General features: G+C 38.7%; 1 protein-coding gene across 1 annotated transcript; it reads right to left on the bottom strand.

The window, feature by feature from the left end:
* Positions 1–1,583: 1,583 nt before the first annotated feature.
* LOC311081796 (NLR family CARD domain-containing protein 3-like) lies at positions 1,584–14,175 on the bottom strand. The gene is made up of 8 exons (XM_084112472.1): positions 14,037–14,175; positions 10,028–10,160; positions 9,800–9,916; positions 7,742–9,610; positions 7,388–7,561; positions 7,129–7,302; positions 4,390–4,436; positions 1,584–4,066 (listed from the first exon to the last, which is right to left on the bottom strand). Exons 2-8 carry the CDS (start codon positions 10,075–10,077, stop codon positions 3,537–3,539), a joined length of 2,961 nt encoding a protein of 986 aa, XP_083968598.1. The 5' UTR covers positions 10,078–10,160; positions 14,037–14,175; the 3' UTR covers positions 1,584–3,536.
* Positions 14,176–14,482: the final 307 nt, after the last annotated feature.

The raw sequence follows: 14,482 nt of genomic DNA, 5'->3' as shown, positions 1-14,482 counted from the left end.
TTCTCCAGGTATTGCTCCGCGGTATCATAGAAGCTGATAAATTCTTCACGGAGCCTGTCAACCCTAAAAGTAACAGAGGACGCGAAGACACGGTCAACTTTTGCTCCGAAGAAAGCATCTTTTTTGTGCTGCTGGAGTTTGGTTCGGAGGCCGTTCATCAGCGCGTAGACTTCAACTGAGATGAGATTGTCACTCTCAAGACTCAGCACAGCACCAGAGAAAATCTTTAGAACATTTTGCAAGAAGAAGAGAGTGACCTGCAGCTCGCTGCATTCATCTTCCTCTCCATGCTCGTTACCCCGGAGCGCATCCCAGATGACACGGGGGCACTCTTCGCCTCCCAGCGACAAGAAGTAGCTCTGCACAGCTGGCCAGGTGTTGATAAGTCTGTCAATTGCAGGGAGCAGGCTCAACCAGCGTGTCGGGACGTGGCGCAACAATTTAAGATAGTCCATGTCAGCAAATTCAAACATTTCTTTGAGGGTGGCGACTCTCTTGGCAGAACAGCTAAAATGATTGAATGATTTAATCACTATAGACTCTACATCTGTTTTCAGCACATTGCTGGCACGTTTTACTGCATTAAGTACTATGTGAGCTGGGCAGTTTGCTGGCAGGATCTTGCTGTTGTGTTGTTTTAGATTTTGGTAAATTGAGTGCTTTCTGCCATAATTCACAGCCGCACTGTCAGCTGAGAAGGCCGATACGTTATGGATGCTGAGTTTGTGTTCTACTAACTTCTGCAGTAAGGTGTCTGTGACAGCATCTGCGCTCTCGGCTGCCTGTTCAAAGAAATCCAGAACCCTGTTTTGGATACCTTGCTCGGGGGTCCAGAACCTTGCCGCCTACGCCTACTATAGTCTACGTAGCCTAGGCTACTGCAGCTATCTACGTTCTTTTACTGTCTATGAATACTGTGGGTAGCCGACAGGAGCTGGCTGCAGGACGACCATGAGCAGTTTTTAATATTCTATCAGACTATAACTACTCGAGAGTCTGCTCTTGAGACTTTGTTCTAATTTTCGGGACAATTAGGGCAGGATTTCGATTTAGGGCAGGACTGCTTGGATTTCGGGACTGTCACGAATTTTTCGGGACGTCTGGTCACCCTATGTGGGAATCATCAGTCAAAGAGTCAAACCTTTCTTAAGCCAGGTAGCTACAGTTACTGATCTTCACTGGTGTTACCCATAAGGAAGGTGACAGTAACACCAGTGACAATTTTCATGAAAACTGCATTTTACAAAATGGCTGCTGCAAGGTATCAAACCACATTGTCAATCATGGTATACTCACTAAATTAAGTAGTTTAATCCATTTGTATTCTAGTTTTTTACAATTCCCAAACAATAAAGGAGATCATACCAGTGAGTTCAACTAAAAGCTTCATTTGAAATCATGAGATAATGAGAACATTTCTGATGACTGAAAAGAGACAGTGGACTTACCTGTGGGCTTCTCTTCATAGATCTCCAGAAAATTGAAAGAAGGAAGTCAAGTGATGTCATCAGTGTGATTTTTATTTCAAAATAAGAGTTTTGTTAAACAGTAACACCAGTGACACAAGTCCAGTGGACCACTACTTTCATTATATATTTTATAATATTTATTCAGCATTTTGTTTTTTAATGTCATTTAAGTCATATATTTGATAGTTATGTACACATTATTGTATTTTAAATACAAACTTTAAAAAAACAAAACAGTTTTGACCTCAAAATAAAGCACTTTCCCTCTGTACATGACTGTGGGGCTTGGAATTCTATATAGGGGCATTCTAAATACATTTTAATAGACTACATCATGCCATAAAAGCATACACTAAATGTGCATGTACGCTAGTCTAATCTACTAGACTACATCCTATAGTTTATGCGTGCACTCAATTGGTGTGTTTTTGTTTGTTTTTTTGTAAAGTGAGGGACATACTCGATAATGTCCGATCATTAAATCAACAATTACGGTATCATAGACGATATATCACACACACCTACAGCACTGGCCCGATTGTGTAATGCCTGGCTCACACTACAGGAGTTTTAAAATCCTAACCAATTTTGAAATCTGGTTGCAGCACACACTTAAGGAGAATCTTTGCAGATTTTCTTACCTCAAATCTTAAACATGCTCATACTACAAGATTTGAAAAATCACGGCGCATCACACACTACAAAATGTTACTAAGATTATCGTGCCAGAGGAAGCGCCTCACGTGATCTACGCAGCAGACGGAAGCGGGAAAGCGGATGTAAACTAAATGGATACTGTAACACAAAAACTTGCTGTATCAATAATGATCGTTTGTTGAGAGAAAAACCAAAAGCGGAAGAATAAACGAGTGTGGATGAGAAAATGGTGAATTAATATATTTAGAAATTCAGCACCTGGTACTTTTAAAACAGATGCGATTTCTCCCCAGCTCTTCTCTTTATCGGTGCGGTTATGGTACACTTTTGAAGAAACGTTGTATAGGCAGTCATGTTGTTGCCACATTTCAACAAGTCACTCCTCCATCTCCGAAGTCCAACGGATCCGTGTTGCAAGTTTCGCGGTCGCCATTTCGAAATGTCCGTCACTTCCGTCTCGTCGTACTGACGTAATCACAATCTTGCTCATCCCGATAAATATCAAACATGTTTGATATGATCGGGGCGAGCCCGATTTGTGTGAGAGCAGATCGGGAGGGGCAAGATTCGATCTGTGAACGCCTCACATTACCAGATAATCTGCGCCGAACATCGCAACCGATCGAGGTCCTCGACAAGATTTTTTCTCCGATTCTCGGGAGGGGGAAATCGGGCATAAATCGGCCTAAAACTCCTGTAGTGTGAGCCAGGCATAAGTGACAGTTCCCTCAACTGTCCCGAGCGTCATTCACACTGGCCCCGGGCCTTCGGGTAGTGCTTCTTGTCGAGCCCTGGTTGGGGACATTTAATTTATTATTCAACAATAATATTGATCTGCCTGCATTGACACCATTATATGAGAGCTGAACTGAGCTGGACGATGACATCACGGTTTTCTATACAAATAAAAGTGACTTGACTTGACTTTGATGTCATTCGTCACAGGTTACGTTTTGATTCTGGATTACCCTTTCAGTAAATTTATGCATTTGGATCCTCAACCTTCACGTCTCCGAGCAGTGCTTGATAATCTTCTTGTTTTCGTCAGTGAAAAAATGTTGTTAATAAATTATTCGTCACCAAAATTAACACTGATTTAGTGCTGTTTTGAACTAATTGTTTAAATGCATTTGCTTACTGGATCATTGGACTGAAAACGTTCCTAGAGTTTAGTGGCTTAAAATTATATGATTACAACAGAGAAGTGAAATCGTGTTAGGGGGTTAGAATAGAAATTTCCGCCTACCAGGGTTACAGATGCTTACAACCAACGTGACTATAGCTTACAATTGTAACTTTCATAATTGTAAGAAAGAAAGCAATTAATAATGTCACAATTCATTTTAATTTAATTTTGCTCAGAGGTGGAAAATGGCTTCAATATGAATTTCTGTGGTTTCTCACTGCAGGTCAATCTGAGTCAAGAGACAATGAAGACTCGGGATAAACTACAAATCCAGCATAGACAGGTTCAGTAAATTTCGGGGTGAATGTGTGTAAATGTGTGAGTGTGTGAGTGTCAGAGACGCTGTAGAAGGACAGAATGTTAGCCGACCAGTCCAGATACACTCCTACTGTGTTAGAGGAGGGTGAAGGTGCAGGTATGTCAATGTTCTTACTATTGTGCCAAAAAGTGTACAGCTTATCACAAAAGAAAAGCGTCCAGGACTTTTCATTGCGTCCAACCCGACATTCGCTCCCTTCTTTCCTGCAGATTTCTTTATATGTCACTGCTATATGACCAGAGCCAACCCATGTAACCTCCCAGTAACAGCGTCCGGTCAGACTCTCTCGACACAGTACCTGCTCATGGGTCACAAATCTCTCTGGATGATCAGGATATGGCTGGTGCTCTGCCTCAAATGTTGCTTTTTTGTTCCCTTCAGTCAGAATGAGTTGATTGTGTGCTGTGTTTGGATCCAGTGTGAGATCACAGGCATCTGAACATAGAAAGACAGATCAGAACATCAATGACATCATTAATATGTACGTGTGTGTGTGTGTGTGTGTGTGTGTGTGGTCCTGGTAAACCTGTTATTTGTCCCTACAAAGATGGTAATATCCGAAATTTTTTGTCCCCATGAGGAAACCAGCTTATAAATCGTACTAAGTGATGTTTTTTGAAAATGTAAAAATGCAGAAAGTTTTTTTTTTTGTGATTTAGATGTAGGGTTAAGGTCAGGGGATAAAATAAACAGTTTGTACAGTATAAAATGCAAAAGTCCCCATAAAACATTAAAACCCTGTGCGTGTGTGGACTTACATTTTCTCAGGCCTGGTCTTATCCTTAAATGTCCTCCATGGTCCAAACTAAAATGAGACAAAAACACACACACTAACAAATAATATTCAATAGACTAATGAAATGATTTTACTATTTTGGCACAGTGACATAATGGCACAATTAAAATGAGTGGTAAAAAAAAAAAAGAATACTATATATCAGCCAGATTTTGGCACAATCCATCCTGTATAGTGTGTCATAGTGGACGACTACGCGGAAACCCTGCTTTCTTGTCCAAGACAAGATCTTGGGAGTAACAATCGGATAATCTGACACAGAGACTATTGTAACATGTCTGAACTCTGCATTGGATGACACTCATCTTGCATGCAGGCATACAAGTCATGACACACACACATGTTGGTTTTTCATGTTTCATAGGGACTTTGTCTAGACATTATGATTTTTATACTGTATAAATTGTATATTCTATCCCCTAAGGCTGGCCACATACTTGAAGATTTTAAGCTTGATTTTGGGCACGATTTGCAACCCCCTACGATTTAAGGGGTGTGGCTCAATTCAAGGCTTCTCGCAACCTCTTTTTTGTCCCAAAAATCCTTAATTGTGTGGTGTCTAACTGAATGGAAGTATTAACTAGGTCATTATGTTAACAAACTCAGGCAGGGAAAAAGTGCAAACCAAGTCCAACTGAACACAACTGTGACACCAATTCTCACTATTAACCCTCTGGGGACCAAGCTGTTTTTGGGGTCCTTGAGATGTTCTGACATGCCTTGACATTTGTGCTTTTTTCAGTTATTTATAAACATGTTAATGGCAAAGGTGTAAATTCACTCTATATAGCACAAACAGGGCTACCATAATATGCGAGCAACGTGTATGTAGATGTTTGTATTTTTAAGAGAATAATGTTTATGCGTGGTTATTGGAAAAAATTAAAATGAAAGTTGCTGAATTAAGACCACAAAACACATATTAAATATGTGTCCACAAGACTTTTGACTAATGGATGTTGTCCCTTTGAGTTCTAGCTTCAAAATATAGGCCTACATTTTATCATATGTATTCATTAGTTTGAATATAACCAACATTGGAACATCTAACATCTTAGTCTATGAATTTATTTTTGACAAAAATAGTATTTTTTTTGCAGTTTAATACGTTGCTTATACAAATACATTTTATTTCAACATATTCCAGTCGATTTTTACTCATCTCAGTAGGCTATAGCAAAGCAGTTTATTCTTTCACACACAGACGCGCGATTCATATTTAGGCTAAACAGTCTTTACAAATATGTCCCCTTCATTCATCTCACAGAAAGGCGAGTCATATTATAGAAATGCGATTCATCTTTTTGCGGTTTACATAGGCCTACACTAACGTTATTCCATAACGTTATTCCACACGTGAGAAAAGAAAACAGCCTACCTCACTCCTCAGCGGAATCTGCTCCTCATTTCAGGAGATATTGCTCCTCATCAGCACTGTTCTGAGGAATCTTTTCTCCATAAGGTAGGCTATAATGTCTCACTCGCGAGGAGTCGCGACGCGCTTTGTTTACAGCTGATGTGGGCGTTTCACAGCTATGAAATAGTTCTCAGAATTTGCGTTTGAATAGCACGCGCTCTCCGGGGAGTGGTCACATTACTGTGAATTAGGTCGTAATGAGCTCGACAGGAGTCGCTCTCTTTTTATACAGATTACAGAAGCTGAGAATATTTGTTTTTTATATAAATGACTTCATTTAAAAGATGCGATCGCAAGCTTTATGCCCGTGGGTCTGTTTGCCTGTTTGACTGAATTTTCGCGGAGTTATAGATCATTTTCGAACGCGTTTCAAATGGGAGTTTACTGACAGAGAGAAGGCAGAAATCGCATCATGTTAATTTTTCTTTATTTGTCAAAAAGCAAAACACTTTATTTTTATTGTGAGTATACAGAAAAAAAATAGAAACTGAACAGGATCGATTGATGTACTACACGAAAATGAAAGATCAAAATTAACAGAGCATTTAGTGTTTATTTTCATTGCTAAAAAAAAAAAACGAGCAAAACGCGCGGGCGCGTTTGTGGTCCCCAGAGGGTTAACTAGTTGTTTAATAGCATGCATACTACTAGGATATCAGATGTTTAGTAGTAATTATAAAGCACATATTATTGCCTTATTCTGCCTACATCCCTTAATCCTACCCAATACCTAAACTAACCATCTACCTTACTTACTATTAATAAGCAGTAATTATGTCAAAAGTTGTAGCTGATAGTGAGAATTGAACCGTAAACTAAAGTGTGACCAGAAATTATACATACTGCTTTGGCTCTGAAGGCCCAATATCCTCATCTTTGATGATTATTTTGACTGTTTATGATCTTGTATCTTTTCCAAATTACTACTGCTGCCCAGATATAAATTATTAAACAAATACAAATTCAGCCCCACCCCCTATTATTCTCTATAGAGCTGGTTTACAGCTGAATTTGTGTTTGTTTAATAATTTAAAACTTTGCAACAAAATTATATTATTTTCCTGTTTATTACTGTGAAGCTGCTTTGAAACAGTCTATATTGTATGAAGTGCTATAGGAATTATGCTGCGTGACATAACACTGTATTTAAGCAATAATTTACTTAGGCATTTAAATTTAAGTGGGTAATATTCACAGTTTGTTCAACTTTAATTTAATCAACTGAGATTTACAGTATTAGCAATCTACTGTAAAACCAAATAAGGCTCTTACTGCTACACATACTTAAGTATCTTCAGTCTGTAGTTTGGATCCTTCAGTTTGTTGTTTAGCAGCTGGACTCCCGGTTCTCCTGGATGATTGTAGCTCAGATCCAGCTCTCTCAGGTGTGAGGGGTTTGAACTCAGAGCTGAAGACACATAACTGCAGCCTTCCTCTGTTACCATACAGCCAGACAACCTACAGACACACAGATAATCTACAGACACATTACCATTATGACTGACTGACTGACTGTACATTATCTCTTCTTTGTTCTTAATACCTTAGTATCTCTAGCTGACAGGTTGCACTCTTCAGTCCATCAGAGAGCAGCCTAACTCCTGAATCCTGCAGGTCATTGTTACTCAGGTCCAGCTCTCTCAAGACACAGTTTGAGGATTGTAGAGCTGATGACACAATTTCAAAAGACTGACCAGAGAGATTACAGCCAGCGAGACTGAAAAAGAGAAAAGCACATAAGAATTAAATTCTTAACCTCTTTCTACAATGGGTATTTCAATAATATCAGCTATATTGCATTCTGAAAATAAATGATACAAGATGTTTTACTTGGCATGACAACAGAAACTTTCATTCATAAAAAATCTTAATTGAAAGACAGGATTAAATCACTCACAGGGCTTTTCTGCAGTTGACCACAGCTGGTATCAGTCTTCTTCTACCCTCATCTGATGTGTTATATTTCTTGAGGTCCAGCTCATCCAGCACCTCCTCTGAAATCTGAAGCATGTAGGCAATTGTTGAAGAGTGAGCAGGAGAGAGTGTCTGATTTTTGTCTGATTTCACAAACTCCTGAATCTCTCTGGACAGAGTCTGATCTTTAATTTGCAGCAGACAGAGGAACAGATTGATGGATCTTTCAGTGGAGAGTTCATGTCCATCTTTGATCTTCTCTTTGATGTACTGCGCAGTTCTCTTGATGCTCTCTGAGCTGTTCTCTGTTTGTTTTAGTAGATCCTGTAAGAGTCTCTGATTGGACTCCAGTGAGACCCCCAGCAGGAACCGCAGAAACAGATCCAGATGTCCATTCTCACTCTCAAGGGCTTTATCTACTACACCTTTAAGCAGATTATACATTGAATCAAAAAACTTAAGGGTCTCCATGGTGCTGTTTAAATAACAGTAAAACACATGGAAAGCAGCAAGAAACTCCTGGATGCTCAAATGAATGAAGCTGTAGACTTTTCTCTGATTTATCACAGATTCCTCCTTAAAGATCTCAGTGCAAATCCCAGAATACACTGAGGCATCAGTGACGTCTATGCAACTCTCTCTCAGGTCCTCCTCATAGAACATCACATTGCCCTTCATCAGCTGTTTAAAAGCCAGTTCAGCAAGTTTCACAATCACTTCTCTGTTAGACTGCAGGAGTTTCTCTGTACTTCTCTCTTCATACTTCTGATTCCTCATGTTGATCTGAATCAGCAGGAACTGGATGTACATTTCAGTCAGAGTTTGAGGGATTTCTGCACTGAGATCTAGTTTCAGAATGATTTGAAACACAGTGGATGAGATCCAGCAGAAGATGGGTATGTGGCACATGAGATTGAGGCTTCTTGCTCTTCTGATGTGTGAGATGATTCTGGTGGCTTGATGCTCATCACTGATTCTCTTCCTGAAATATTCCTCCTTTTGAGGCTCATCAAATCCCTGAATATCTGTCACACGGTTGATGTATTTGCTGGGGATCTGATTGGCTGCTGCTGGTCTGGAGGTGATCCAGATGAGAGCAGAGGGAAGAAGCTCTCCTTTCATGAGGTTTGAAATCAATACACCCACTGATGAAGTCTTAGTGACATCAGAAACATTTTGAGCATCTGAGAACAGTGTCATTCTGCTTTCATCCAGACCATCAAAGATGAATACAACTCTGCACTCTTTATAAATCTTTGAGTCCACATCTTGAAGTTCAGGATGAAAGTCCATCAGAAGTCTGTGAAGACTGTACTGATGATCTCCAATCAAGTTCAGCTCTCGAAATGGAAGTACAAACATGAAATCTACATCCTGATTGGCTTTTCCCTCGGCCCAGTCCAGAACAAACTTCTGCATAGAGACGTTTTTTCCAATTCCAGCGATACCTTTAGTAAGAACAGTCTTGATTTGGTCTTTATCCTCACATCCTGGTTCAGGTGAGTTTTTAAAGATGTCATTGCAGTAGACTGCATTGTCTTGTGAGTGTTGTGTTTTTTCCATCTGTAAAAACTCATGTTCTTCCTTAACTCTTTCTCTCTCTCCCTCTATGATGTAGAGCTGTGTGTAGATCCTGCTCAGGAGGGTTTCATTCTCTTGGAGCTTGTTTCCCTCAAATAATCTCTCATACTTGTTCTTCATGCTGGTTTTGTGCTGGTCTTTGACTCTCTGCAGGTATCCAGTCTCCAGCGTGTGTGTCTGCAGGACTGCTTCAGTTTTGTCATGTCTGATATGGGTCTGATAGTGGGATGTAGATGGGGGCACAGATCTAATCGGTTCATATATCTCCTTCCTGTTGAAATTAAAAAGAAAAGAGTAACAAAATGACAGTGATTACAGTAACCATTATAGATCAATATGATATTGATTTTAGATTGTATGCAAATGCTTAAGTACATTAGTGTTACTTCACTGAGTCTCTTAAATCACTATTTATATGAGTTGTACTACAGTGAATTTGCAATTTCATGTTTATACTAACAGAGGGTCAGAGGTCACTTGTTCATCACTGAATTGAAATGGGTGATCCATGGATGTGTTGCTCTTCACAGACACACAGCTGGGTTCTGCGGACTCTGATCTCTGTCTCCTGCTGATACTGACAAAAGAAAAAATGGCATTTTAGAGTACTAGCTAAACCGTGAATGCACCAATTACATATACTGTACATAGATAAAATTGTGTGTTAAATGCAAAAATAGTGTCTCACCTGGGGTCAGAGGTCACTGCATCACTGAATTCAAGGGGAAGATTCATCATGGACTGATCACTCCTCAGTGACACAGTTTCATTCAGGAGATGGAGAACTCATTTTAGAGTCAGCGTCCTCTAATTCTCATTTCCTAAAAATAGAGTTTGTTTTAGAGCTTTTATGTTTTAAAAGTTTTCTGTGCTATATTCTATTATATAAACGCTGTAATGTTAAAATGTTTTAACCTATAATATAATATAATAATAAAGCAAACATACAGTTTAATGTAGTATAATCTTTATATTAAAAAAGAGTTTATGTTCTATTCAAAACATCTCTTTTTCAGATCAGGGGTCTTTATTACTGCCTTTTCTTGTTTTGCTTTTTTGTCTTCGCAGACATATTTGTTTTTTCTTACATTGAAGACACATGTGACTAGGGTTGGGAATCGTTGGGAAATTGTCCGGTTTCGGTTCTGCCAAACGATTCTGGTTCCGATTCCATTAAAATTGTTAAACAACTAGCCTAATAAAAAAAACACTTCACTTGTTTCATTACTGGATGAATCAGCGTTTTTGAACGAGTCTTTTGAATGAATGATTCAATGACAAATACATTTTTTAAAGCTGCAGTCCGTAACTTTTGGCGCTCTAGCGGTTAATAAACACTAAAACTGCAAGCTTCTTGTGGAAGAACACTGTAGCCAGAGCTCCTTCTCTCTGTCTACGTCTATGACGAGTCATGCAGGTACTGGGCTACTTCGCAGCGGTCCCGATCAGTGTTAAGTAGTCTGAATATAAACAATTAAAGTTATTATATAGGCTTACCATAGTGATTCAGGATAATACAAAAACACGGTTTGGAAAATGCATTCATGATGTAGGCTACTCGCTCATTACATTTTGTAAATTTTGAACAGAAAAAAGGTTACAGACTGCAGCTTAAACAGTCACTTGTCTTATGAACGCTTTGGAGCATCCGATGTAATCGAAACACTCGTTATATGAAGCAACATTCAAAAAGTAATTTACTCTACTTTGGTTGCAACCGTAGACATCCGTGTTTCAGTGCATTCATTACTATTTTAATATTCATGAGGTGAGACGTTGCTATTAAAGGATAAGCACTCAGCACTTCGCCCACACATCACACCAGAACCGGTTCCGCACGGTTCCGGTATTTAAAAAAAAAACACTACCGATTCTCAGTTCCCAAACCTAAATGTGACTGAACTGAATTTAGTATTTCTGCCAAGACAGACCAACTCCAATTTCACATGACTTTGACCAAAACTGCATCAGCAGAGAGGAACTTAAAAGTAATAACAGACAGTGAAGACATCATAGAGAACTATAAAATGTATTTCTCAGCCTTCATTTTCTGATCTGTGCTCAAAAATCAGACATTGTTATATGTTAGGTTTGCTGTAATATATATATATTCAACATTCAATGTGAAAGTATTATAATATAAAATATATTAAAACGTCAATGTTAGATGCGATTGATCACATTTAATTACAGAAAAATGTGATTATTTAGTTAATTGTTTTAAATTGATTGACAAAGTTCTGTACAATACACATAAAATAATTTCAAACAGGTTTCTGTTATTTTGGTATTTTGAGGTATTTTGTTTTACTCCGGTACATTCATCTACACTTTTCTTATGGTTGGTTCAGCTTTCAATGTTTTGCTACAGCAGTGTTTGAATGCAGTAACTGGAAAGCCTGGACAGTTTAAAAATACTGTAATTTAGTATAGCGATTATTTTCGTAAAGACGAAAATATCAAAAGTAATTTAGCACGAAATATGAACCAGGTTTTAAATGTCATTAATTAAGATCAATAATCTAAATAGCAGGGCCCGTATGTATAACATTTCTTAGAAATGCTCTTAGTAAAAGATTCTTACAAAAATTCTTAGTAAAAGTAGGACTTGTCTAAGACTTTTAAAAAAAACTAAAAGCAACTTTCAGTAACTCTAACGCCTGGTGTACACCGGACGCCGAAGCGACGCGGAAGCTGCGCGGAACGGAAAATCACGCGCGGTCCGGCGCCTGCCTGTTCACACCAGACGCGTATTCTCCGCGGTGGTCGACAAGCGCTTCTGCTCAGTTGTTTACATCATGGGTAAATAACCTCATAAAATGAATACACCATGTTTCTGTAACCAAGAAGTTTGTACACTTCTTTTATTAATCCGTTGTCGAGACACACACGCAGCCAGAGAGAGAATATGGTAGACAGTAGTAGTGTAGATATACCGTTGAAATATACATCCTCTCTTCAAATTTATTAAATCTATTTTGTTGTGTTTTTTCTTTGTTTGTTTTCATCTTTCTAGTCTGTTTAGATACACAAATATGATCGCATTTGTCACTCGCGGTATTTTAATTTTTGAAAATTGCTTATATTGCATTATATTCCTGCCGGAATTGACGCGGATCACTCGCGGCTCGCGCAAAAAATAGACCAGACGCCGAAACTGGCGCTTCACGGCGCGGGCCGGCCGCGGCATGGCGCGGCGCTCCGCGTCTGGTGTGAACGACACCATAGGTTAACATGGGCGCCGAAAGGAAGCGGCCTCCGTTCCGCGCCGCTTACGCGTCGCTTCGGCGTCCGGTGTGAACCAGGCCTAAGACTGATTCTTAAGTGCTGACTGAAGTGGCACTTAAAGAGGCTACATGCGATTTTCTGAAATTTAAACTCGCGACTGACACCTGTGGCCAAAAAACGGAACTGCTCTTCCTTTCTGCTCGCTCTTGTACGTGCACACTTCACAAGTCATCCGCTGCAAAGAAGTCAACATTATGTTTACAGAGGTAAGAACAGTCAAATACATATATTGTTTGAGAAACTAAGTTTGTTTGCTGACTAGCGGTGGTGGCAGAGTGATCTGAAACGTTTAACATGAACGCGCTTGACGTCACATCCGCAGACAGCGTGCGAAAAATCCGATCCGACAGAAAATAGGAAAAATAGGATACAGGCTTATAGGTGCACCCACTGTGAGCTGACAAGGTGTCAGTATGCTCATCAGGAGATGTTTGAGTCATAAATGGTCAAATAAAAAGGCTATTGTTACGTTTATTTTGGGGAAAAAGTTGCATGTAGCCTCTTTAAGTGTTGTGAACTAAGTACTACAATGATGTCAGCCCAAAATGGCCGCCCTCAACCACTCAATCAGCCAATAGTGAGCCTGCAAGGGTGAGGTCACTGCAGCATGACACCAATCATTTAATGTATTTATAATAAAATAATTTAATGAAGACCGAAACTTTGATATTTACATTTATTAAAAATATATATATATTGCTTTGCATTGTGCAAAATTATCACAAATTAATTTTGACACTACAGAATCCTTTTCTATTGATATGCCAACAAGAGTTCCATCAATGGCTCCAAACAACTCCAGGGAAGCCCGAAATACTCATAAAAGCGGCTTGCTTTTGCCGCATGGTTTGAAGATCAGTGGGAAAGTCAATGAACAGCCATAGAGTAGTGGCCAAAAGTTATTGTCCAACATAGGAAAATTGACATTCACCCTTTATTCAAATAATATAAAAAATGTGTTAAAGATTTTGTAAGCATATGTGGTGTAGTTGTGCTTGGAGTCACTTGTTTTTATTTGTGATAATACAATGAAACATGCCAAATTCTGTGGACATTCTGTCATTCAAACAAATTATGAACACATGAAAAAATATGAGGGGACCAATGAAATATTAATTAATGATTATGTAGCAGACAATGTATGCTTTTTTTTTTTTTCCTGTGAGCTTTTTTGTTTTTCTAAAACCTGTAGCTGTAGTTTGCCTTTTTTGCCAAATAATCTTGTCAGATAAATACCTTCACTAAGTTTAGTGTTTTGTTCTTCCCTCATATTTAAAAATATATTTAAAAAATATATATAAATATAAAAATATTTTCCTCATATTTCGATGGTTTAAGCAAACTTGTAGGGTCATTAAAAAAAAATGCACATGCAATTCTACACCAAAAAAGTTACCATCCTCACATACCTTCAAAGGTATCGTTAATTCTCAAATTATCAGATTTTCCAGGATATGTACCCAGGACTCTGATTTCCAATTGGCCCAGAAAACTCTCTTCCAAGCCCTTTGCAGGAGGGACTACTCCAAACAGCCACTAAGACAGATCTACAAGGAGCATGAACAGATAAACAAGGACCAAAAAGACAAATTACCCATAGACAACCAAATCATAACACCAGACATTCACATACTCCTCCACTGCAACCAAACTCTCTTTTTTTCTGTCTATAGACATCTTATACTGTAAGTTGTATATTCTTCATTAGCAAAGTTAATTGAAAGAAAATCAAAATACTCAAAGTTGCGTGCCACTAAAAGTCACATTAAAGGGTTACTATATAAAGTGTGTAAAACATGATCAAATTGTTGTGGGTGCCTTCATTTTAATTAATCATATTAAAATATGTTCGTTA

Source organism: Abramis brama (genome assembly GCF_963993115.1).
Source record: "Abramis brama genome assembly, chromosome: 4".
Lineage (NCBI taxonomy): Eukaryota > Metazoa > Chordata > Actinopteri > Cypriniformes > Leuciscidae > Abramis > Abramis brama.
Note: the sequence above shows the minus strand (reverse complement) of the source record. Positions and strands in the feature narration are given on the sequence as shown.